Here is a 26,742-nt window from a genome sequence, read left to right as displayed (position 1 = left end):
AATCCACTCTTCACTGCCCCCTTTTGGTCCTCTTTGCAACTTCTTATCACCGCCGCCGATCACTGAATCCCCAGGCATATTCATACTAGTACTGGACTTGTGTCTCTGATGTGTCCTGGGACGTTTCTGTGTAAGATCACAATTCCTGATGTTCTTACCTTGTGCGTGCATGTGTGTAAACGTCTCAGGCCCTACTAGAGCCGGAAGTCCCAGCCTAGTGTGAGGGGCACTGGGATTCTGCGTTCCGCAGTAATGCTAATAATATATTTCAAGGACCGAACGAGAGTTGGTGAAGAGTGGAGGACCAGAAGAGGTGAGTAATAAGGGGAGTATAAGTTTCTTTTTTTATTTTTAACCTTTTGATGGCCCTTTACAGGAGTAAAATGGTGGCTAGCCAGCCACAACTTTTGCTGAATCCGCGTGGAGGCGAATTATCAGAAATCTGCATGTTGTCGAAAGCAGTTTTTTGTAATATTTGAGTAGAATTCGATTCCATTCTAATAAATTTACCAATCTCTAGTCATGTGAAAATTAGAAAGAAAATTTGGATTTTGGAAACCATGTTTTACTGACTATTGCATACTTAACTGAATTTTTAGAAACCGAGAAGTTGTGGCTTTTTTTTTTTTTTACTATATTGCGATATGTACTACTTTGTGATATGCGGTTGTAATAAATGTGTTTTTATGACCTGATGTGTGATCAGAGAAAATATTAAAGTACTTATACGTGCGAGGATGTTCATTCTTCGAGGCCCCTAGGCATATTGACATATGTGGGTTATGTGTGACATACCCTGTATCTTTACATGAATATGCCTTCTAATAACTTCTGTTAATGTCATATTGCCTTGCTGTATTTTTGTCCCTTTTTTTGTGAACACTGCTGTCAGACGAGTTTAGGCAGTTTTCAGCATGGGATAAAATGAGCCTAGATAATGCTATTTGTATTCAGAGATAGGCATTTGTTTTGCTGCATCTGTGATGGAAAGGTTCATGTACTGTTGATATAAACAGGGCAAAAATGGAAAATCTTCCATATACTGTACAGTACCAACAGACAGTTGAATAACTTGAAGCTTGTGGGCCCCAATCCAAAAGCTCCAACAGGACTCCCAACTATTGCAAGTCTTTAATAGTAGTTGTCTTTCCATATGGGCCCTTGGGACTCTTTGGGCACCATAAGCTCTAGGGCCCAGGTGCGATTGCAACCCTTGCACGCATTATAGTTATGCCCCTGCCAACAGACTATAGAAATAATAAAAAAGAATATGGTTGCTACCTATCTAAAAGGGTTTTGAAGGGAGCAAGACACATAAAGCACTATAAACCAAAAAGAAAGTCTAAAACACATAAATTGGAGAGTAGCCAAGTTTGTTGTGCGTCTTAATCGTGCCCGTGACATCTGGATTCTGGCATATGTTGTTGGGTGCTTCATTACGTAGGTACCTTATAACTGGAAATCCTTTGTTTCACTAAACTCCTGTATATTTATATATGGTATTCTCCTTCTTACGTAACAAAACTGCAGGCAAAGTGCTTATGAACAGAGCATGATGGTCCTCTGTATGGTGCCTCTTGAGGCACCATATATTTCTCTAGGCTTTGCTTCTAGGGGAGAAAATCTAAGTACAACAGCATGTGATGTTGCATGCCACTATTTAGTTCTGGCACAGTCTCACAGAATTCTTGAGAAAAAAATTCTCTGTACCTCTATGTAAAATGTGAGGCACACATAAAAAGCACAATATGGGTCCAAAGCAGAATACGACTGTATTATGGATGCAACACAGCTTTAGTTGTATACAAGTAATGCATCCATTTTTGAGAATATTTGATGTTTCTTTTATGCCTGTATTTCATATATATTGATCTATCTAACATATTTTTATATCTTTTTTTTATCCAACAGTATTAGGCTGTGCCAATTGTAAGTTAGAACTTACTGCCCCTTCCGGATCCTTCAACTCACCATGCTACCCTGAAATGTACCCCAACAGTCAGGATTGCCGGTGGGTAATACGTGCACCGATTGGATTTATAATACATATCACGTTTGTGGACTTTGAAGTTGAAGAAGCTCAGAACTGCATGTACGATTCTCTCTCAATAAACAACGGGGAAACTATTTCAAAATTTTGCGGAATTACAGCTAAAGGTCTCTCCTTTAATTCAACTGGAGATGTGATGATCATTACTTTTGTAAGTGACTTTAGCATTCAGAAGAAAGGATTTTCAATCACATATAATATCGGTAAGTATGAATGGATTCAGTTTGTGAATTTACTTTACCTTACCTGAGATTACTGAAGAAAAAGTTTGCTAAAAGGCAACATATAAGTTAAGCCGTTAAGGACTCAGGAATTTTTCTTTTTAGCACCTTTGTTTTTTTTCTCCCCCTTTTTCCAAGAGCCAAAACGGTTTTATATTTTTCCATCGACATAGCCATATGAAGGCTTTTTCTTGCAGGACAAGTTGCAGTTTTGAATATTGGCATTCATTTTACCATAGGATGTAATGGAAAGCGGGAAAAAAAAATCCAAGTGCAGTGAAATTGTGAAAAAAAAAGTAGTAGTTGTTTTTATTGGGTTTTGTTTCTACAACATTCATTATATAGAAAAAATAAACTGGCAACCTGATTCTTCAGATTAGTATGATTACAGCAATACCAAACTGGTCCCATTTTTTTTTACATATTAGTTGTGAAAAAAATTATGAAATTTGTTGAAAAATAAAAATCTATCCATGTGTCGGGGCTTTTTTGGGGGCCCTGAGCTGATGTTTTTAGTGATACAATTATGGGATACATCTGACAGTTTGAATGTTATTATTTGCATTTTTTTTGCAAAGTGCAGTGAACGAAAATTCTAGCGCTTCCGTTTTATTTTCTTTTTTGTTTAACATCTGATTTAAACCATTTTAAATTTTAATAGACTGGACTTTTTTATATCATGATACCACACATGTTTATTTATTTTTATTTCTTTACTTTTGATTGGGAAATAACAGGGTTGTTTAACTTTTTTTATTTTTTATAACTTTTTTTTTACTTTTACTGTATTTTTTTGTCTTGTCATTGACTTGTGCTTGCAATAGTTTGATAGCTTAGGAGGGCCTAGATGGTAGTTTCAGTACCTTCACCAGTCCTCATATGGTTCACCATAATCGCGTCATCATAGATTAATAGTGGCATAATAATTAATAAGTGGTTAAGCTGCAGTGATCACAGCAGATTATGGTCGCTGCTGTTAAAGGCAGATGCCAGCTATGAAACACAGCTGGCATCTGCTTGGTATGAAAAAGGTTCAGCTCCTGAGCCAGCTTCATACTTTCCTTAACAACCTATGTTGTAAATGTCACACGTCACAGCAGTTAAACGGGTTGTCTGAGCAAGATAAAAAAAGGTCAGTTCGGCCATACTCACCAATCGTCACCCACTCTGTGCAGACTATGGAGAGGCCTGCTATGTATCCAGATAGATGCTGGTAGGTGATTATGGCTAAGTTTGTTATTTTTTACATATTTCATCCCATGGACAAAGATTATTTTTTCTGGACAACCCCTTTAAAGGAGTGTTCCAATCTTCTTCTTCATGAGCGCACTGCTCCCCAAATTCCTGACTTCCTGGTTGCAGGGAGCAGTGCACTCGTGAAGATTGACAGATCAGACCAGCAGATAGCTGAACTGCTTTTGTCAACTTGAGCACCGTCCCACGCTCTCACCAGCCTGATTTAGAGCAGCACATGCATGCTCTTTAACATAGATCATATAAGTGCTGCATGCTCCTTACTTAGGTAACTGGCCACTACAGGGCGGCAAATAACCTAGTCAACGTGCAGTAATCTATAAAATTAAAAATCCCTCTGTCGAGAGTGGAAACGATTTTTACTATGAAGTAGATTGCAAAGTTGCTTGTTTTTACAAGTTATTTGACATTTTAACCAATTAAGAGCTTGAGACAACCTCTTTAAGATCTGCCGAGAGCTTGATGTAATAATTTTATAATATTGTAATATACGGAAGACAATCCACTAAAATAATATATCTTGCATGAGCTCTTAGTCTGCACACCATTGTATTGTAACAATCTTGATGTAGAAAACAATTATGTGTGGTTCTTAAGAGTAAAATTTGCTTGGACCTTAGAGGTTCAAAGTCTGAAATCCCCCGCAATCAACTGTTATCTCTCCAGAAGCACATTTCATCTACATCAGTCACTGCTGGAGAAATGTTTTATTCCATAGTCCTCTTTTACAGCAGCTCCTCACTTTTATTAATAGATGGTTAGCCGGAGCAAAGGACCATCACTATGATGTTCATTTGGACAAATGGGACATATGAGCTATAATTGTCCTAATAGTACAACCCCTTTAAAGAAGTAGCAATACCTTCTCTATAAGTATATCAATTAAAAGAATATTCTATGGTGAACATATAAGTTGTTTGTTAATTAATATAAGGATTTATTCATATTGCTTCACCACCAATTGATAGATTATTCCTGAAAATGTAATGTTAATTTGCTTCATGATTTTGGAATTAATTTCTATTTTCTTTTTTTTTTCATAGTCGCTGTGTCGTTGCAAAACCAAAAAGTCACTATTCCACAAAACCAAAGTTCAGGTCTTGTCTCTTTGTCATCGAAAGTATCTGTTCCCCTTTTAAAACAATTAACTATTTGCTTTGAGGCTACCAAAACGAACAATAGCAAAGAGAACTGGAAGGCTTTTTCTTACCAAACCTCAAACAAAGACCGTTTAAGCTTTGGAAAAGAAGCTTATGGACATGTGTTGACTGTCTTGGATGTTCCATGCATTCTTGATCCTGCCCTGCTTTTAGATGGCAGTACAGACTTCTTTACAGAATCATTTCAACAGCTGTGTGTTATCTGGAATAGTAGTTCAGATCATGTATTTGTGAGCACAAAAAATAGCTACAAAGCCGTTTCCTGTCCAGACGCGAAAGACCTTTCCATTCCAGGTAATGGGAATTTAACACTGGGCTCCTGCAGTTCTGGAATAGAGCCACTACAAGGGGATATTTACAACTTCCGTCTTTGGGACTTTGCAATGGATTCACGTACTCTTGCAAACCTCAGCTGTGAAATAAAGGGAAATGTTATAAATTGGGAAAACGACTTATGGAACATCCCACCATGGGCAAGAAAAGCAGAAAGCAACCTTAGTTGTGGTGAGTATGGTTTCACAAATGTTCTTCTGTCATTTTTCTCCCTCTGGTATCATTTAGACTATTGTTCATCTGTAAGAACAAATAACTCATGTGTTTCTTATTGACAACATATGTTGGAATGTTAAAATTGCAATGAGAGACAAGGAAGCTATTAATGTGTAAGATTATTCTTGTTTTTTCACCAATTTCTCTGTTCCATTAAAGTGGAGTGACGCCATGCTGTAATATGGGTGCTTGTTAGGTTCAGTGGGTATTCTCCTGCAGCTGTTTAATGTGTTTACAAAGTCATTTCCTAAAGTGTACAGAACATAAAACTTACAACAAACATATAGTTTAGCATCTTTATTTCTTCAGTCCAGTTCCTGATCCAGGCAGAGGTGTACAAATAGGGGCAACAGGAGCTGTGGTCACAACCAGGCCCTACCACTTGAGGGGGTTTAATGGCTTTTCCTCTTCTGCAGAAGTTTTAACTAGTGATGAGCGAGTATGTTCTATTAACCCTTTCAGCGAGCATGTTCGGGTGCTCGCCGAGTATCTTCAGCGTGCTTGGGTGTTATGTTTCAGTCACTCCGTGCTCATGATTTGCGACTGTTTGACAGCTTTAATACATGTGAGAAATGCCTAAGAAACAGGCATTCCTCACATGTATTAAAGCTGTCAAACAGTCGCAAATCATGAGCGCAGAGTGACTAAAACATAATACCCGAGCACGCTGAAGATACTTGGAAAACACCCGAGCATGCTCGTAAATCTGGAGTAACGAGCATGCTCTCTCATCACTAGATATTACACATACCTGCCTTTTCACATAACACTTGTAGCATGCTGCCCTCATCAACAATAATTTAAAATTACTTTTGGAGCACATACTAGTTTTCATCCCTGTCCTCTAGCACTATAGGTGCTGAAATTTTCTTTCCTTAACTTTCTATCATGCATTACACAAGGTTTGATTAGTAGTTTGAAAGGCTCAAACTAATAGCCAGCATCCCTGTTACAACTGTATGCAGTTTGACAGAAAGGAAAGAAGAAGCAGATAGACAATGACCCATCCCTACTTTCTGTAATCTGTTTTGGTATCTTCACTGCTTGATAGATTACACTTAACAACAGGCAGTAAGCACCAGGTTAGACACAAGGGAGAAGTAGTGGTTGGCACTTTGAATGGGTAAGAGTACATATTTTAGCAGCTTGCCTACTTAGCTCTTTATATAATGAGATCAGGTGGTTTGAAATTACTATATAAATGTTGACTCTTTGTCTAGGAGTTGTAACCCATCAATTGATTTGGCATTCGTGGCTGTATATAACTCATAGGTTTCCTAACCCTACAAACTCCAGAAAGTGAATAAAAAATAATATATCTGATAGGAATACGTACTATATAGAGATTCAAAGAACAGACTCTTGTCCCTTCAGAGAACACTGTGCAAAGACCATTAGGCTATATTCACACGTCATGGTTTTTCAACGTTTTTTAATGCCTTTTTTTATGCAAATTTTCTGCTGCCTTTTGCAGTACCAGATTTCAGAATTCTTAGTTCACACATCATGGTTTTTTTTTGTTCAGGATTTTGTGCCTTGCATTGTTTTTGGAAAATAGAGCATGTCACTTCTTTTAACATTTTTTCTGTGTTTTTTCACCCATAGGAAGTAATGGATGGTGAAAAAAAACGCTTAAAAAACGCACCAAAAATGCATCAAAATTTGTTTCAGCGTTTTTGATGCCAAATAGAATGGGGTTCTTTTTGGGAAACTTTATGTACATGTGACGCGCCCCCTGGGACATATTCCTTTTTTTTTGAGGGGAATACCCGGCACCGGATCAGATGGGGGGTTGTAGTCTCCGAGCGGCTGTGACCCGGTCCCGTGCCCAGGGCGTCAAGCTCAGTGTGATGTGGCAGCTTTACAGATGTTACTAAAGTTCTTTTGTGTCGACTACGCCACCCGTTGTGATGCGGTCACTGTGGCCGCCGCTGCTGCAGGGTCCGCTGAGGCTGATGGTGGGTGCGCAGCTTGGTGAGATAACCCCCAACGGGAGGGGTATAGCCTCAGAGGGGACAGGCGCAGAGGATGGGGGTTGTGGTGGTGCGATGCAGCCGGCAATGAAGACAGACTCGGGTTGTGCAGTTAAGGGTGTTTACTTACTGCTGATGTTGTACTGGTCACTCCAGCTGCTAGTGACCACCCGAGCCGTGCTGCGTCCACCAGGTCCTGGATCCGGCCAACCCCCAAACAAGTCCAGAGCGTGGCCCTGAGCTCTCCCTCTGTCCTTTCTTCAGCCGTCCCCACCAGTGATTCACCTAGGTCCAGCTCCCTCGGGCCTTCTTTTGGGACACCCTTGGCCCTGGGTTCCCTGACCCTTCATGTGGTGTGCCTTCGGGGTGAATGTGGTGGGTGACCGTGACAGACACTGCCCACGGTCTCCGGTCTCTGGCTGGGGAATGTCTTTGCCCCCACCAGCTTGGGTTCCGGTACCCTCTTGCTGACTCCTCACCCGGTGCTCTAATTTGGGTTCTTGGGTCCCTTCAGTCTTCCCCCTCTGGGTCTTTCTCTGCTCCACTCTCTCTCTCTCCAGGGCTGCTGTTTCCTTCTCTCTCCTCTCCAACTGACTTGTTCTCAGCGTCTGACCCTGATCTAAGTTGGTGCCCTCCTTATATATCCCTCTATGTGTGAGCTCAGGTGACCAGCACCCAATGAGCTCCTATCACTACCCAGACTGCTCCCCCTATCTGCCCCTACACTACATGGGATGTACCACCCCCCTCCCACTCCAGCCAGGAACAGGCTCGGTTGTACCTGCACATTTCTAAGTGGGAGTACCGTCGGCCTGCTCCTCTGGAATGGGATGTATGTAGTGCATGCAGTCTATCTGAGCTCAGTTCCACACTCCTTCCTTACCCGGGAGTGGAATATCACACCTCTGGGTTGAGGTGCAATACCCCTGTAGCAGCCGAATCCTCAGGGTGCTACATTCCCCCCTGGTAAATCACAGCACGTCCTCGGGCTGTAAGACATAAAACACCAAAACATACAAAATTTTTATATGAACATATAAAACATATAAACATTATATATATATAAAACTTTTTATATAAACATTCTCGTAGACTTCTCTTGTCTCTGGTTCCTCCTCCGGACACTGTGCAACGTGTGTCCGGGAAAAGTGCGACAGTCTCTTAGAAAAACTGGTTTTCTATAAAACCGGTAGGGGGCGCTTTAGGAAGCGCAACTATATACAGGGGAAGTTGAAAGTTGGCCGCTCTCAGTCCTCGGCCAGGTAGAGGGTAGGGAATGGCTGCTCACAGTCCTCAGCCTGTAGGATGAAGGGGTTAACGGGTAAACAGTTCCCTGGTCCCAACGGGGACTATTTTAGCAGCAACAGTTTCAGTTTCTATATACCCCGATTGGGTAACTATTTACAGCTCCTGCTCTGCCGCACTCAACGGCGTCTTCCTCCTGCTCTTTCTTGATATGATGTTTCTTCAGACCCGTCCGGGTCCTCTGACTCCTCCTCCCCGTACCGCAACTCCTCCTCCGTCAAGCGGTGTACGTGGAGGGCGTAAGGTCCTTTGGCACACTTGTGCCGGGTGAAAGTGACCTCGTCTCCGACGTAGAGGTCACGGCCTTTGTGACCTTCCGGCAGGTGGGACTCGACGTCTCTGCGGGTCACAAAAACGTCACCGCGGTTGTTACGGTCCCGAATAAAGCCCCACCCATGCTGCGGGTTGAACTTTATCACTGTCCCGATGGTGCGGGGACAATGCGCTGCACGGGGGTTCCTCCTAGTCCGGCTCTTCTGCTCCGCGCTCTGGATTTGGGCCTGTTGTTCTCTGACCCGCCTCTCCTCCCGTTCTCTCTTAAACTCTGCCAGCTGTTGACGGCAACACTCTGTACGTTCAGCTGCGGCTGCCCGAGTTTCTCCGGTGAACCCCATCAAATCTTCTCCCGTGGGGTCCCACACGAATTGGGCTTCTGCTAGAGGAGGCGAGACCCGAGCCACGGGCTTCGGAGCCGGGATTAGGGGCTCACACAAGGGCCCTAGTCTTTGCTGCCGCTCCAGCTCAGGGTACCCTTCGGGCCAGATGAAGGGCCGCCCGTCCGGCCATGTGAGCTGGCCGAAGAGGTCCTCCCCCAGGTGTGGCACCCTAGGTATTGCGGGCGCGGGCGCGGTGGTGGTGGCGCCCGGGTTGCCCAGGCCTTGCGGCCAGGCCTGGGGCACCTGGAAGGTGAAGGGCACCGTTAGGACGGCGGCGCCCTGGGCTACCTGGCCTTGCGGCCAGGCCGGAGGCTCCGCGGAGGTAGGGGGCGCTGTTGGTATTGCGGCGCCCGGGGGTACTAGGCCTTGCGACCAGGCTGGTGGTACTTCCTGCTTGGTCACGCCCCGGGTCGGGGCGCGTGACGTCACAGGGGTCGCTGCGGCGGCTTCCGGTCGGGGCCTAGTCCATGGCGGTGACCTGGCGGCTACGGGCACAGCAGGGGGACTTTCGGGCTCTGCGACGGGGAGCTGGGGCAGGTAAGCGGTGTCACGGCTTGGGGTATAGGCGTCCCCTTTACCTGCCTCCATGCGTTCGGCTCCCTCCTCGGCGCCGTCTCCGGCCTTGGGTCCTCCTGCGCCATCCTCAGAGGCGGTCTGCTTCCTCTTCCAGGGTAGCGTGCTCCGTTGACTGGTCTTTGCTTGCTGGGTCCTCTCCCGGCCCCACTCCGCCAGTATCTCGCGCTGTACCCGGGCCATCCTCCTTGCGAGGCCCTCCAGGGCAGTTTGTGCACACTCCCGGTCTCGGGGGAGCTGCGCTAGGATCTCCGCTAGACCTAGCGGGGTTGTGGACTCTAGCAGGCTCCTGACCATCGGGTCGGTGCTGCTCTGCTCGGCTTCCGGCAGGCTCCTGGCCAGCGGGCCGGTGCTGCTCTGCCCTCCTTCCTCGGTCTCTAGCAGACTCCTGGCCAGCGGGCCGGTGCTGTCCTGCTTGCTTTCCATCTCCGGGTGAGCTTCTCCGCTACTCCTTGTTAGACCTCTTGCCTCCGGGTGCGCTCGCTCCAGACTGCTCCAAGCGACACCCATCTTTTCTCTTCTCTTTCGTCTCCTCCCACTTCGAGGGCGGTCCCGGGGCAACTCGGTGACTGTCAGCTCCAGGGGGAGTTCTTTCACGCTGACAGACACCTCCAGCATCACAGTCTCTGTTGGTGGGGGCGGTTTCCACTTTTGGCGCCATTTTCTGTCCTGGCCCACGATGGGAGGTGGCCTCTTGCCCTCCTTTGGCACGCCCATAATGGCGTCCGCTGCTCTTCCAAGGCGGGAAATCTGCGGTTTTGGCGGGAAGCGTCGCCCAGTGGCGGGAAACTCTGCAGATGGCGGGAACAAGCTGGAAATGGCGGACAATCGGCGGGAAATGACTGGTGATGGAGTCCGATGGCGTGGACCCTCCGGAACCGGCGGGAGACTTCTTTCTGAGGTAAACTTGCACTTTTCTTCAGGCACGCAGTACCCGGGTGTTGCGGGCACGTAATCCTGCCGACTACGCCAAAGTTGACGCGCCCCCTGGGACATATTCCTTTTTTTTTGAGGGGAATACCCGGCACCGGATCAGATGGGGGGTTGTAGTCTCCGAGCGGCTGTGACCCGGTCCCGTGCCCAGGGCGTCAAGCTCAGTGTGATGTGGCAGCTTTACAGATGTTACTAAAGTTCTTTTGTGTCGACTACGCCACCCGTTGTGATGCGGTCACTGTGGCCGCCGCTGCTGCAGGGTCCGCTGAGGCTGATGGTGGGTGCGCAGCTTGGTGAGATAACCCCCAACGGGAGGGGTATAGCCTCAGAGGGGACAGGCGCAGAGGATGGGGGTTGTGGTGGTGCGATGCAGCCGGCAATGAAGACAGACTCGGGTTGTGCAGTTAAGGGTGTTTACTTACTGCTGATGTTGTACTGGTCACTCCAGCTGCTAGTGACCACCCGAGCCGTGCTGCGTCCACCAGGTCCTGGATCCGGCCAACCCCCAAACAAGTCCAGAGCGTGGCCCTGAGCTCTCCCTCTGTCCTTTCTTCAGCCGTCCCCACCAGTGATTCACCTAGGTCCAGCTCCCTCGGGCCTTCTTTTGGGACACCCTTGGCCCTGGGTTCCCTGACCCTTCATGTGGTGTGCCTTCGGGGTGAATGTGGTGGGTGACCGTGACAGACACTGCCCACGGTCTCCGGTCTCTGGCTGGGGAATGTCTTTGCCCCCACCAGCTTGGGTTCCGGTACCCTCTTGCTGACTCCTCACCCGGTGCTCTAATTTGGGTTCTTGGGTCCCTTCAGTCTTCCCCCTCTGGGTCTTTCTCTGCTCCACTCTCTCTCTCTCCAGGGCTGCTGTTTCCTTCTCTCTCCTCTCCAACTGACTTGTTCTCAGCGTCTGACCCTGATCTAAGTTGGTGCCCTCCTTATATATCCCTCTATGTGTGAGCTCAGGTGACCAGCACCCAATGAGCTCCTATCACTACCCAGACTGCTCCCCCTATCTGCCCCTACACTACATGGGATGTACCACCCCCCTCCCACTCCAGCCAGGAACAGGCTCGGTTGTACCTGCACATTTCTAAGTGGGAGTACCGTCGGCCTGCTCCTCTGGAATGGGATGTATGTAGTGCATGCAGTCTATCTGAGCTCAGTTCCACACTCCTTCCTTACCCGGGAGTGGAATATCACACCTCTGGGTTGAGGTGCAATACCCCTGTAGCAGCCGAATCCTCAGGGTGCTACACATGCATAAAAGGAGACAGAAGGACAAGAAGAACAGTGAAAAAAACGCTGAAAAAATGCACCAAAATGCATAAAAAAAGCACTAAAACTGGCAGAAAAATCTGCAGCAAACCTCCCTGGAGTGATCAGGTTTTGCTGCAGATTTGTGACGCAAAAAAAAATATGATGTGTGAACATAGCCTTAGCATGAGCAACATCTAAAACTGAAATAAGTTGTCTGAAAATGAATAGACCTGTTAATTCAGTCTATTCAGTCACTTCCATTAAACTATCCCTTGTGAAGCATACATTTACTGGGAGCAAAGCCAGATTGTGCATTACCATAGGTTGGCATACATAATGTTTATAATGCAAAGTGTAGTGATTGTAGATGTATTTTGCTTGTCTTATGCTATGTTACTGTGTTTTGAAAAAGCCAAATAACATTTTTCACATTTCTGACTTGACACCTGTTAATCTTTCTAAATATGTGACTGTTTTAGAATTTTAGTAATTATTTTTTAATTTAATTTATTATTCCCAAGGCCGGGCATCTGGTTTTTTTTTTTTATAAAGGTTTGTCCCAAAATAATATCACCTGCCCACATGCCCTACTAAGGCTTATAAATAGTGTTGAGCGAATTTGTTTGGCATTTCAAATTCGGGTTCGTGTTCCGGGCTCCGGCTTGTTTGCGCCAAAAAATTGGCTCCGCCCATGAACATCCCTGATTTGCCACGCTGTCACACAGATGTAATCTTTGTGACAAATCAGAGATGTTCTGGGGCGGAGCCGATTTTTTTGCGCGAACAAGCCGGAATCCTGATCACGATCCCGAATTTGAAATGCCGAACAAATTCACTCAACACTACTTATAAACATCGCAGAACAGGGTCTCCACCTCAGGACTCCATTCTAGGAGCCAGAATGACCATCATTTAATGCTACACTTCTCCTAAAGCTGCCATTACAAGAATAATGCATGGCAGGATGATTCTTCCATGCAAACAATCAACTGTTTGAAGGGGATAGTGGAAGCCATAAAAGTGACTATAGAGAGATAATTTGAATCCAGCAAGCTAATAAAGTTCTATAGTAAACATTTAAATTACTTTGATTTGGCATAGATGCACATAGTTATGGAATTCCTAACCAAATTGTCTCATGCTCTAATGCATGTTGTATCACAATGCTTTTAGTAAGAATACAGTGCCTCATAGTGACACCACTACCCAATGGCACATGGAGTGTCTAAAGACACAGCTGTATTTGTCATTAGACACTAGAGGTCAAGTGCCTAGGGCGGCATAGCGTGTGAGGTGGAACGAGCCTTTTCCAAAAAGAATCATGCATTTTTATCACCTCTTTCAATCCCCTCGCACTCTCTGGCCTTCCTCTAGATCAATGCTTGTCATGGTGAAAGGGAACCCCAACATTGCTGTTATCAGAAAGCGATGGAGAGAGATGAGTTGTCTTTTCTACGTTGCCAATTGTATACAGCACTAATTGGTACGCGGCAGTCAGCAGAGGCTGCTCCACCAATTAATGATCTTGCTGTGCTCTAACACACTGAGAGCACGTCTCTTAGGAAGGTATAAAATCTGCTGGCACTTGTTGATGCAAGTGCCCAAATCAGACAAGTACAAGATCCAGATCAGATAAGTACACTCCTGAATCTGAGTTTAAGTAGCTCACATAATCTGTACAATTCAACTGAAAAATAAACTGAATTCTTTTCAGGTGGTAAAATAAAGATCTAAATTAATGTGGTTGCATAGATATTCACACCCTTAACGAAATCAAGATTGAACCATTTAACCCCATTTTTGACCAGGCGCATTTTGTTTTTGTTTTTTGTACGTATGTGCAGTTTAAAGATCTGAATTTTTTTTTCTCATTTGGATATTCAAGTAATTTTTGCATCTTTTTTTCGTGATACACAGTGCTTCATTTTTTTGTCACTTTCATGTTCTCCTTATTTATTTTTTTGCTGATATAGGGTAACATCAGAGGGAAAATAAGAGAAATAGTTGTCTGTTTTAACCATTTGTTTTATGTATGACCACAAAGGATAGTTAAAATACATTTAAAAATTAGCTCCCCATTCTGTAACAGTTGTTTTTAACGAGAACCTGTCAGCATTTTTTACCAATGTGAAGTAAAGGCATGACCATAATAGTGCTGATATACAGAATAAGTCAATAACTTTATTGAAGAAATCCTCGTTGTGGTTTTTCTTTTTATTATTATTATTATTTATTTATATAGCGCCATTGATTCCATGGTTCTGTACATAAGAAAGGGTTACATACCAATTACAAATATCTCTTACAGTAAACAAACTATCAATGATTGACTGATACAGGGGGAAGAGGGCCCTGCCCTTGCGGGCTTACAATCTACAGGAACAGAGAAGGAGACAGTAGGTTGAGGGGTTGCAGTAGTTCCGGTGTTGTTTAGGTGGCAGCAAGCAAGGTCATGGCAGGCTGTAAGCTTGTTTGAAGAGATGGGTTTTCAGGTTCCGTCTGAAGGATTCAAATGTAGCACATAATCAGACTTGTTGAGGCACAGAATTCCATAGGATGGGGGATGTTCGGGAGAAATCTTGGAAGCGATTGGGTGAGGAATGAATAAGTGTGGAGGAGAGAAGGAGGTCTTGGGAGGACCGGAGATTATGTAAGGGAATGTATCGAGAGATTAGTTCAGAGATGTACGGAGGAGAGAGGTTATGGATGACTTTGTAGGTCAGTGTTAGTAGTTTGAACTGGTTACGCTGGGCAATTGGGAGCCAGTGGACAGATTTGCAAAGGGGAGTAGCAGAGGAGTAGCGAGGCTAGATTTGAACCAGTCGCGCAGCAGAGTTAAGGATGGACTGGAGGGGTGTGAGAGTGTTAGCAGGTAGGCCACAAAGGAGGATGTTGCAGTAGTCGAGGTGGGAGATGATGAGGGCATGCACAAGCAGTTTAGTAGAGTGAGGGTTGAGGAAAGGATGAATTGTGGAAATATTTTTAAGCTGGAGGCGACAGGAGGTGGTGAGAGCTTGGATGTGGGGTTTGAAGGACAGGGCAGAGTCAAGGGTTACTCCGATGCAGCGGATTGCCGTTACAGGGGAAAGTGTGATGTCATTTATTGTGATAGAAAGATCAGGTGGAGAAGATATGTGAGATGGAGGAAAGAGGATGAGTTCAGTTTTTTCCACATTGAGCTTGAGGAAGCGAGAGGAGAAGGAGGAGGATATGGCTGCTAGACATGCTGGGATTCTGGATAGCAGAGAGGTGACGTCTGGGCCAGAGAGGTAGATCTGGGTGTCATCAGCGTACAAATTTGAAGTTTTCGGGTAACTAGCTTTAGATGAATATGGACGGAACTGTGGGTGTCTCACCCACTGCCAATCTGTATTGATGAACTTTCCTCAGGATAGGCTATTAATATCAGTACTGGACAGTCACTTTAGGCAACAGCAAGAAGCTGCCAGATGATTAGGGAGGAAGGGACCACTGTGGCAATATCAAGTAAATGGCGTCTGGGAGGGTGGATACAACATGGTCTGCCACTTTACTATATGCATCTACATTTTAATAAACTTGGTAATTTATTAAATAAATGATTACATGCTCTACATTCCCTCTTTATATATTGCATTAAATGTACTTTGCCAAGCACTGCTCTTGTAGAGGGGTGAGGGACTGAGAGTTTATTCCTACACAGAGACCGACCGGGGTATTCACTTGTGCCCTGTGGGTCAGTCTGAGCCTGGTTGTGTGTGTGATTGGTGGAACTGTTTTGGCATAACCCTAGTAAGGTTCACATAAGCCCCTGCACCATCCTGCAGCTGCTGCACAAGATGCATGTCCCAAATAATGACAAGGTAGATGAAGCAACTCAATAACATGGATGTAGCGTTAAATCTAATTGTAGCCAATTAGGTTGTGTCATATCTGAGTATGATAAATATTTCCAAAGCTTTTTGAATGTTGCCCATTTGCTGTCAGTTTCAATTGTTTTTTGTGTGCAGGGAATGTATTGTTTCAGTAAACGCTGTAGGGTAAAGAAGAAGCTAATAGGTTCTATCCGTGGTATTTTTATTTTGTGTGACTCATATGACGGAGCTTGTGACTATAACATTTTTATCTTTCCTTAACAGGAACCTGTCATCACTTTTCATGACCCTGTATGCTATAACAGCTTTATTGGGGCTAAAAAGACATTTCATAACACATCTTTGCATAGCAACAGTAATAAAAACTCTATAAAAAAAAACAAGTTTTAACAACTTCTGCGCAGTATGCAAATTGTTCTCCAAGTGTTCTGTGATGTTAGTGTAGCACCCTGAGGATTCGGCTGCTACAGGGGTATTGCACCTCAACCCAGAGGTGTGGTATTCCACTCCCGGGTAAGGATGGAGTATGGAACTGAGCTAGTAGGCTGCATGCACTACATACATCCCATTTCCGGGGGACAGAACAACGGTACTCCCACCAGTATATGTGCAGGTATGACAGCGTCTGTCCCTGGCTGGAGTGGGAGGGGGGTGGAACATCCCAGTAGTGTAGGGGCAGATAGGGGGAGTAGTCTGGGTAAATGTAGGAGCTCATTGGGTGCTGGTCACCTGAGCTCACACATAGAGGGAGTATATAAGGTGGGCACCATCTTAGGACAGGGTCAGTCAGTCAGTCAGTCTGTGAGTCAGCAGTAACTCCAGGAGAGGAGAAGGAAGAGGGACCCAGAGGCGCAGGACGAGAGGGGACCCCAAGAGCCCGTATGAGAACTGATAAGGGTGAAGGGTCGGCAAAAGGGTACCGGATCCCAAGCTGGCGGAGGCCAAAGCAAACCTTAGCCAGGACCCGGAGGTCGTGGGCAAGATTTGCCACGACCCTCACCAAATCCACCAGAATGGCACACCGAGCATAGGGTCAGGGAAGCCAGAGAAGGTTCAACCACCAAGAGACCCGAGGGAGCCGGACACAGGTGGATCCCTGGTGGGAACGGCCAGAGAGAGAGAGAAGAAGGGAGCTCAGGACCATACTCAGGAATTGCCCGGGAGTTGACCGAGTCCCGCACCTGGTGGACGCAGCACGGCTTGGGTGGTCACTGCTGTACAGAGTGACCCGAGCAACACCAGTGAGTAAAAACCCTGAACTGCATTTCATGCCTCTGAGTCTCCTTGCTGCACCTTCACAACCACCATCCTCCACGTCTGACCCCCTGAGGCTATACCCCTCCCGTTGGGGGTTATACTACCACAGCTGCACACACACCACCAGCCTCAGCGGACCATCCTGCAGCGGCGGCCTTTTGACCGCAAATCAACGGGTGGCGTAGTCGACACTAAGAACATCTGCAAGGACTGCCGCACACTGAGTTTGACACCCTGGGCACGGACCGGGTCACAGCCACTCGGAGACTACAACCCCCATCTGATCCGGCTCCGGGTATCCCTAACAACATGGCCCAGGGGGCGCGTCAACTTTGGCGTAGTCGGCAGGATCACGTGCCCGCAACCACCGGGTACTGCGTGCCTGAAGAAAAGTTCGCATTTACCTCAAAAAGAAGTCTCCCGCCGGTTCCAGAGGGTCCCCGCCATCGGACGCCATCTCGGATCAGTTCCCGCCATTTGCCCGTCATCTGCAGTCTTTTCCCGCCATCTGCAGTGTTTCCCGCCACTGGGAAGCGATTCCCGCCATCAGAGAAGATTTCCCGCCTTTGCAGAGCGGACGCCATTATGGGCGTGCCAAAGGATGGCAAGAGGCCACCTCACATCGTGGGCCAGGACCGAAAATGGCGCCAAAAGTGGAAACCGCCCCCACCAGCAGAGACTGTGATGATTGATATGTCCATCAGCGTGAGGGAACTGCCCCTGGAACTGGCAATCACAAAGTTGCCCCAGGACGACCCCCAATGTGGGCGGATACAGAACAAAAGAGTGAAGATGGGAGCAGCTTGGAAGAGTCTAGAGAGAACACACCCGGAGATGGAGGGAGAGTCAGGCAGCACTGACCCAGTGGTCAGGAGCCTGTTGCAGGCCGCCACTCCAGAAGGCCTGCTGGAGATCCTGGCGCAGCTCCCCGGAGATCGGGAGCGTGCACAGACCGCGCTGGAGGGCCTAGCACGAAGGATGGCCCGGGTGCAGCAGGAAACACTGGCGGAGTGGACCCGAGAGATGGCCCGGCAGGCCGGAGCCCGCCAGTGAAGCATGCCACCCGCAGCGAGGAGCAGGTCCACCTCTGAGGACGGCGAAGGATGGACGACGGCCGGAGACGACGCCGCGGAGGGAGCCGAAGAGATGAAGGCAGGTAATGGGGACGACAACATGCCGTGCCCAGAAGCCGTAAACCTGCCCCAGCTCCCCGTCGCAGAGCCCGAAGCCCCACTCACCGTTCCCGTAGCCGCTGCGTCATCGCTCCAAGCTAGGCCTCAAGCGGCCGGAGCTGCGGCCACGCCCCCTGTAACGTCACGCGCCTCAACCCTGAGCGCGGCCAAGCAGGAAGCGCCACCGGCCTGGTCGCAGGGCCGAGTACCCCCGGGCGCCGCCGTCTTCACTGCGCCCTCTACCACCATCATGCCACCGGCCTGGTCGCTGGGCCGAGTAACCCCGGGCGCCGCCGTCTTCACGGTGCCCTTCACCTTCAGGGTGCCCCAGGCCTGGTCGCAAGGCCTGGTGAGCCCGGGCGCCGTTACCACCACCGCGCCCTCAACGTCCACAGCGCCACACCTGGGTGAAGACACCTGCCCGGATGGGCAGCCCCCTGTGTGGCCACCGGAGTACCACCATCCCCGACTCCGGAAAGAAAGACCCATGGATGAGCCCCTGATCCCGGCTCCGGCGCCCGCCAAGATCACCCCACTCTCGTTGGAGGAAGCCCAGTTCGAGTGGGACTTTACCGGTGAGGACCTAATGGGATTCACCGAGGAGACCCGGGCGGCCGCAGCTGAGCGTGCGGAGTGCTGCCGGCAGCAGTTAGAGGTCTTCGACAGAGAGAGGAAAGAGAGGCGGGTCTGCGAGGAGCGGCTGCAAGTAAAGAGTGCAGAACAAAAGAGCCGGACCCGAAGGAACCCCCGTGCAGCCCACGGTCCCCGTGCCACCGGGACTGTAATTAAATTCCAGTTGCAGCACGGTTGGGGCTTCATCAGAGACCATCACACCCCCGGCGACGTCTTCGTGACCAGAAGTGATGTCGAGTCCCACCTACCGGAGGGACACAGAGGTCGTGACCTATACCTGGGTGATGAGGTCACCTTCACCCGGCATCAGTGCGCCAAGGGCCCGTATGCCCTGCATGTGCATAGACTGACTGAGGAGGAGCTACGGGGTGAGGAGGATCAAGAGGACCCGGACGGGTCTAAAGATTACCCTCAGCCAAGAGCATACCGCCACTGATGAACTGTAAATAGAATATGTAAATAGTTACCCGTGTGGGTACAAAAACTGCTGCTACCAAAGTGTAGTCCCCGTCGGGACCAGCAAGTGAATACCCGTGTGTCCCTATCCCCTAACAGGCTGAGGACTGTGAACAGCCATTCTTTTTCCCCACTGGCCGAGGACTGAGAGCGGCCATATTCCCCTTTTGTACATAGTTGCGCTTTCTAAGGCGCCCCCTACTGGTTTTGTAAGGAACTGTGTTTTTCCAGAAGAGACTGTTGCACTTTACCCGGTCACAAGTTGCACCGTGGCCGGAGGAACAAGAAGGTTTATATGAAAAGTTTATGCTGCTGATAATGTTTATATGTTTTATATGTTTATGTTATGAAAAAAAATCGTATGTTTTTGGATGTTTTTATTCTTTTACAGCCCGAGGACGTGCTGTGATTTACCAGGGGGGAATGTAGCACCCTGAGGATTCGGCTGCTACAGGGGTATTGCACCTCAACCCAGAGGTGTGGTATTCCACTCCCGGGTAAGGATGGAGTATGGAACTGAGCTAGTAGGCTGCATGCACTACATACATCCCATTTCTGGGGGACAGAACAACGGTACTCCCACCAGTATATGTGCAGGTACGACAGCGTCTGTCCCTGGCTGGAGTGGGAGGGGGGTGGAACATCCCAGTAGTGTAGGGGCAGATAGGGGGAGTAGTCTGGGTAAATGTAGGAGCTCATTGGGTGCTGGTCACCTGAGCTCACACATAGAGGGAGTATATAAGGTGGGCACCATCTTAGGACAGGGTCAGTCAGTCAGTCAGTCTGTGAGTCAGCAGTAACTCCAGGAGAGGAGAAGGAAGAGGGACCCAGAGGCGCAGGACGAGAGGGGACCCCAAGAGCCCGTATGAGAACTGATAAGGGTGAAGGGTCGGCAAAAGGGTACCGGATCCCAAGCTGGCGGAGGCCAAAGCAAACCTTAGCCAGGAACCGGAGGCCGTGGGCAAGATTTGCCACGACCCTCACCAAATCCACCAGAATGGCACACCGAGCATAGGGTCAGGGAAGCCAGAGAAGGTTCAACCACCAAGAGACCCGAGGGAGCCGGACACAGGTGGATCCCTGGTGGGAACGGCCAGAGAGAGAGAGAAGAAGGGAGCTCAGGACCATACTCAGGAATTGCCCGGGAGTTGACCGAGTCCCGCACCTGGTGGACGCAGCACGGCTTGGGTGGTCACTGCTGTACAGAGTGACCCGAGCAACACCAGTGAGTAAAAACCCTGAACTGCATTTCATGCCTCTGAGTCTCCTTGCTGCACCTTCACAACCACCATCCTCCACGTCTGACCCCCTGAGGCTATACCCCTCCCGTTGGGGGTTATACTACCACAGCTGCACACACACCACCAGCCTCAGCGGACCATCCTGCAGCGGCGGCCTTTTGACCGCAAATCAACGGGTGGCGTAGTCGACACTAATAACATCTGCAAGGACTGCCGCACACTGAGTTTGACACCCTGGGCACGGACCGGGTCACAGCCACTCGGAGACTACAACCCCCATCTGATCCGGCTCCGGGTATCCCTAACAACATGGCCCAGGGGGCGCGTCATTAGTACCAAATCCTCTCATGCAGTTTTGATTGAAGACAACCCCTATTCATTTGTCCTATTAGGTAATACAGTATGGACATTATAGAAGGGTATCCCTCTTTTGGGTCCCACCTCTTTGAACCAGAATTGGGAGACCCTCGTTATTGTTTATACCTATTCTGGCAGACTTTAGCCATCATTGTATTAAAAGATTGGCTATTAATAGTAATGTTGCTACTGCAGAGGAAATGTATAGCTGTACTTGTCTTTCCCCAGAATTTAAAAAAAAAAAAAATAGCTAATTACCTGGGATGCCACGAATAGGTCACATCCTGAAAGTGTTGTCTTTGATGAGACAACTCCTTTAAAGGGAGCCTGTCATGTGAAATTAATGCTATTAGCATGCAAATATGGGGTTAATCTGCAGGTTAATAGTGTTCTGACTCAACCTGCCCGGCGCCAACACTTAGTCCCCCGGTGCTGGGAGGAAATGGACTTTATTCTTCCTGGCAACATTTGGCCTTCAGTTATGTGGGTGATGCCAGAGCGGGTTCAGTCACCGCTCAGTGTATAGTGGTGCCTGCATTCGTGCCCCCTGCACTGACTGACAGCTCGCTCAGCATTAGCGTTGACTGTCAGTCAGTGCCAGGTGCTCGGTTACAGCTGTTGCTTTCTATACACAGCGTGGTGAATGAACCAATGCTGGCGCCACCCCCATAACTGAAACCGGAATGCTGCCGGGGGGGGCTAAAGTTATTTTCCTTCCAGCAGCGGGGCTCTAAATGCTGGCGTCGGGCAGGTTCAGATCGCTATTAATTCTCAGATTAATCCCCCATCTGCAGGTTAATAGTGTTTTTTCAGTGACAGGTTTCCTTTAAGTTTAATTAATATTAAATAGAATTAGAACATTTAGTTGGTGTACAGCAGTTTGAATCATGGTGCGTACAATATAGATGAGGACTTGGTTATAATGTGTTTCAATAGTAAAAAAAAAAGGCTTCTAGAGAACAAAATGACTGTTTTTAACCAGAAATGTTGTTCCTTCCTGTAAAAAAACCTAATGCAATGATTATTACATGACAGGTCACAGAAACCATACTTGGTATTGCCATAATGGTACTGACTGTTACAATAGAGTTAACATGTTATTTGTTCTAGGTGATGGAGTAAAAAATATAACTGCGATGTATATGTACATTGAAAGGGTAATGATACATGAACAGGAAGATGAAAAGGCTATCATTAAGTATTGAGGCAAAAGATGAAAAAATATTGCCTCTACCATTTCAAAACTTAATGGGTTATATAAATCAGACTAAACCTGTCACTAAAAGGTGAACAGAGAATGGTTTGAGTGTCTATATATATACACGGTGTATATACATATATTGTACAGTACACTGTATATATATATATATATATATATATATATATATATGTGTGTATATATTATATATAGCAGGTTTATATGTATATATACATATATATTGTATACAGCTGGTTTATATGTATATATGTATAAATGTATATACATGTAGACCAGCTGTATATAATTAATATGCATTTTGCTGCTCATGACATTATTGCGTTTTTAATACAGAAACAATTCTAACAATGAATCCCTTATTTTTGGACTTTCAGGTACATTTTTGCCAACAACTGCTTCAACAGAACCAACTACTTGTGAAAAGCTGGCAGGTGTTTGTCAAGGTACAAGAATACTATGAGAGTCAGGTGTTAAAGTATCCATTTGTATGGTGTTTTCTATGACTTAGGATATTAGAATCTACCTATCATATCTATTATACTTGTTTTTTTGGTGTCTTGCGCCTTTTTGGTTTCCACCAAATTAATCTTTACATTTGCGCTGTGTTTGAAGTCAACTTTATTTGCTCTCCTGTTTTTTCTTTTCTTTTTTTTTTAGTTTGCAATTGCGGGCCTGGTTTAGGGTTTCTAAATGTTTTTGCCTGATTCATCGTTTGCGACTTTTCAAAAAAAAAAAAATGTTGCCAATGTACCTCCTTAAGCGAATTTATATACACCAGAAATTTTGGAGCAATTTGTAAGACATTTTGAAAAAGATGTGACTTTTTGCTCTAAATGTCGCAAAAAATGGTTAAAGGCAGAAAAAAAGACCATTTCTGATTGCGCAAAATTAATGAACGGCGTGCAATATTGTGATGGATTTGGCACAGTAAACATCAGCGAAAAGCACAAGATAACAAAAAAAAGAAATATGTCAAAATAAATGCAAATAATGAATCAGGCCCTTTGTCCCCACTGGGGATCACAAAATAAATTCCATAGCCCTTCTGGGATTAAATCCATGCAAACACAATGAGAGCATATAACCTCCATGCAAATATTGTCTTTGCTTGGATTTGAACCCAGGGCTCTTACCTACTAAGCCACCACTTTATCTCTCTGGCTATATAAAACATTCTTAACATTTTTACATTTTATAATGTAATTTTCACTATTAGAATTAGAAATTTTGATATTGTGAAACTATGGTACAAACACCAGTGTTAATTGTGAGAAGTGACTGGAGTAACACAAGGTACAGGTAAATGTTAAAAACCGCGGAATAGTTTGTGTTTGCTATCATTTTTTTAAAGTAAGCTTTTGAGACCAGACTCGGACTTTACATTTCCAGTCGGAGCTTTAAAATAGTTGAGCAAAAATGTTGGTTTTGCCACATTGTAAAACTCCAAAGTAGAAGTGAAGTAGAAGTTAAAAAATGCTTTGATCAGTACAAGGAATACACTAGATTATTGCAGCAACGTGGGACAATGGGTTTCTGACCTATCATGCAGCTTTGCTGTGAGACCTTTTCCATCCTCGCCCATTATTTAGAGTCACTGGGGTTACACTTTATTATTACAGCTGCGGTAGTGCACATAGACCACGGCTGCCTGCTAATATTTGTTGGAGTGGAATGTTTCCTTTTTCAGAGAATTGTAATTGTTGTAGACGAGGTACAGAGAGACCTGTATTTTGAAAAGCAAGACAAATAAAACATTTTTCGCTTACTCTGTGGAACAGGGAAAGACAACCTTAGATGCCTAGACTATTACAGAACTGCGTTACTCGTGAGGCCTTTGTGTCATGGCAAACTCCAGTTCTGCATGAATTTAACATCGACAATACAATTTTATGGATATTTTTTTTAGCCGTGGCATAATTTTATCCTAATACTGTAATATGATTTATCCTACAGTACAGACCAAAAGTTTGGACACACCTTCTCATTTAAAGATTTTTCTGTATTTTCATGACTAGGAAAATTGTTCATTCACACTGAAGGCATCAAAACTATGAATTAACACATGTGGAATTATATACTTAACAAAAAAGTGTGAAACAACTGAAAATATGTCTTATATTCTAGGTTCTTCAAAGTAGCCACCTTTTTCTTTGATGACTGCTTTGCACACTCTTGGCATTCTCTTGATGAGATTCAAGAGGTAGTCACCGGAAATGGTCTTCCAACAATCTTGAAGGAGTTCCCAGAGATGCTTAGCACTTGTTGGCCCTTTTGCCTTCACTCTGCGGTCCAGCTCACCCCAAACCATCTCGATTGGGTTCAGGTCTGGTGACTGTGGAGGCCATGTCATCTGGCGTAGCATCCCATCACTCTCCTTCTTGGTCAAATAGCCCTTACACAGTCTGGAGGTGCATTTGGGGTCATTGTTCTGTTGAAAAATAAATGATGGTCCAACTAAACGCAAACCGGATGGAATAGCATGCCACTACAAGATGCTGTGGTAGCCATGCTGGTTCATTATGCCTTCAATTTTGAATAAATCCCCAGCAGTGTCACCAGCAAAGCACCCCCACACCATCACACCTCCTCCTCCATGCTTCATGGTGGGAACCAGGCATATAGAGTCCATCCGTTCACCTTTTCTGCGTCGCACAAAGACACGGTGGTTGGAACCAAAGATCTCAAATTTGGACTCATCAGACCAAAGCACAGATTTCCACTGGTCTAAAGTCCATTCCTTGTGTTCTTTAGCCCAAACAAGTCTCTTCTGCTTGTTGCCTGTCCTTAGCAGTGGTTTCCTAGCAGCTATTTTACCATGAAGGCCTGCTGCACAAAGTCTCCTCTTAACAGTTGTTGTAGAGATGTGTCTGCTGCTAGAACTCTGTGTGGCATTGACTTGGTCTTTAATCTGAGCTGCTGTTAACCTGTGATTTCTGAGGCTGGTGACTCAGATAAACTCATCCTCAGAAGCAGAGGTGACTCTTGGTCTTCCTTTCCTGGGGCGGTCCTCATGTGAGCCAGTTTCTTTGTAGCGATTGATGGTTTTTGCAACTGCACTTGGGGACACTTTCAAAGTTTGCCCAATTTTTCGGACTGACTGACCGTCATTTCTTAAAGTAATGATGGCTACTCGTTTTTCTTTACTTAGCTGCTTTTTTCTTGCCATAATACAAATTCTAACAGTCTATTCAGTAGGACTATCAGCTGTGTATCCACCTGACTTCTGCACAACACAACTAATGGTCCCAACCCCATTTATAAGGCAAGAAATCCCACTTATTAAAGCTGACAGGGCACACCTGTGAAGTGAAAACCATTTCCGATGACTACCTCTTGAAGCTCATCAAGAGAATGCCAAGAGTGTGCAAAGCAGTCATCAAAGCAAAAGGTGGCTACTTTGAAGAACCTAGAATATAAGACATATTTTCAGTTGTTTCACACTTTTTTGTTAAGTATATAATTCCACATGTGTTAATTCATAGTTTTGATGCCTTCAGTGTGAATGTACAATTTTCATAGTAATGAAAATACAGAAAAATCTTTAAATGAGAAGGTGTGTGCAAACTTTTGGTCTGTACTGTATGTTGGTAAGTAATTATATCTTTTTTTGACTTGGAGAATCGTCTATAACAAAATAGTCACCATTTATTTGATGTACAAAACTGAAGACATGTTTTTGGAATTACAGTAAATTTTTAATTTATAGCACCATGATATTGATTTTGCAATGAAATTGATTCATATGTTTTAAATGTTTCATAGTATTCTGGTTCATTTTAGTGTCCTGTCTTTGTTAACCTTAAAGTTTCCAGAGCTTTAGTGAACAGATATATTATCTCTGTAAGGATGCTTCCATTTAATTTATCCTAGTTTACTTATTTCTTGTGTTAATTAGCATCTACAGTAGCGTCCTCGTCCAGTATAATGACAACAGCTATAACTTCACCATCAACTGTAGTAACCTCATCTCCATCACCTGCTGTAACCTCACCACCTACTGTAGCTTCTTCACCCGATACAACTACCACCTCACCAACCATTGTCACCACTAATACTCCTGGTTTTAATGCTTCCAGTACCATGTATGGTAAGACTTCACATCTTCCATATTATGTGAGTTTTTTCACTTGAAAAAGTGACAAAAACTTTAGATGCATTCTATATTTATACTCTAAAATATTCAGATGGTTGACATAAAACCTCCCAAAAAAATGTTTGCTTCTTATCCTAGTTAGTCGGACAATAGTCTGAAAATGTGTTGGGTTAGGACTGAACCCAAAAGGGATGTAGACACCCATAATTACCACCATTCTTATAGGCAAAATGAGAGGATTTACCCCTGCATTTGATGAAGTATGAACTGAATTATGTGAAATCTGAAAGCAAAAATGGCCTGATAGGCTACTGCTGGTGCCATCTTAAAGGGAATCTGTCAGCAGGTTTTTGCTACCTCATCTGAGCGCAGCATCATGTAGGTAAAGAGAAGCTGAATCCAGTGATGTATCACTTAGTTTACTGAGTGCAGTGGTTCTAACACAAGAGGTTTTATATTTAGAATAAAGCAGAGCTGAGAAAGCTAACCCTGCCCACACCAGGCTTTATGTGCACAAAGTCCATAGACAGTGAGAT

The 26,742-nt window shown here is 45.7% G+C and overlaps 1 protein-coding gene across 7 annotated transcripts in view; it reads left to right on the top strand.

The window, feature by feature from the left end:
• The window catches only part of ADGRG6 (adhesion G protein-coupled receptor G6), a 217,112-nt gene that overhangs the window by 100,135 nt on the left and 90,235 nt on the right, over positions 1 to 26,742 (top strand). For 4 of the 7 annotated variants that reach the window (XM_073672752.1, XM_073672750.1, XM_073672751.1 and 1 more), the window contains exons 3-5: positions 1,912 to 2,253; positions 4,569 to 5,189; positions 22,488 to 22,556. In XM_073672752.1, coding sequence (XP_073528853.1) covers positions 1,912 to 2,253; positions 4,569 to 5,189; positions 22,488 to 22,556 — 1,032 coding nt within the window. Of the gene's footprint in view, positions 1 to 1,911; positions 2,254 to 4,568; positions 5,190 to 22,487; positions 22,557 to 26,008; positions 26,201 to 26,742 lie in introns of all 7 variants that reach the window. The other 3 variants (XM_073672747.1, XM_073672745.1, XM_073672748.1) reach the window with 1 other exon arrangement.

Source organism: Phyllobates terribilis, unplaced genomic scaffold, assembly GCF_046119375.1.
Source record: "Phyllobates terribilis strain yellow unplaced genomic scaffold, ASM4611937v1 Scaffold_3__8_contigs__length_932513732, whole genome shotgun sequence".
In the NCBI taxonomy this organism is placed as follows: Eukaryota; Metazoa; Chordata; class Amphibia; order Anura; family Dendrobatidae; genus Phyllobates; species Phyllobates terribilis.
The sequence above is the reverse complement of the archived record's forward strand: the minus strand, read 5'-3'. Positions and strand labels throughout refer to the sequence as shown.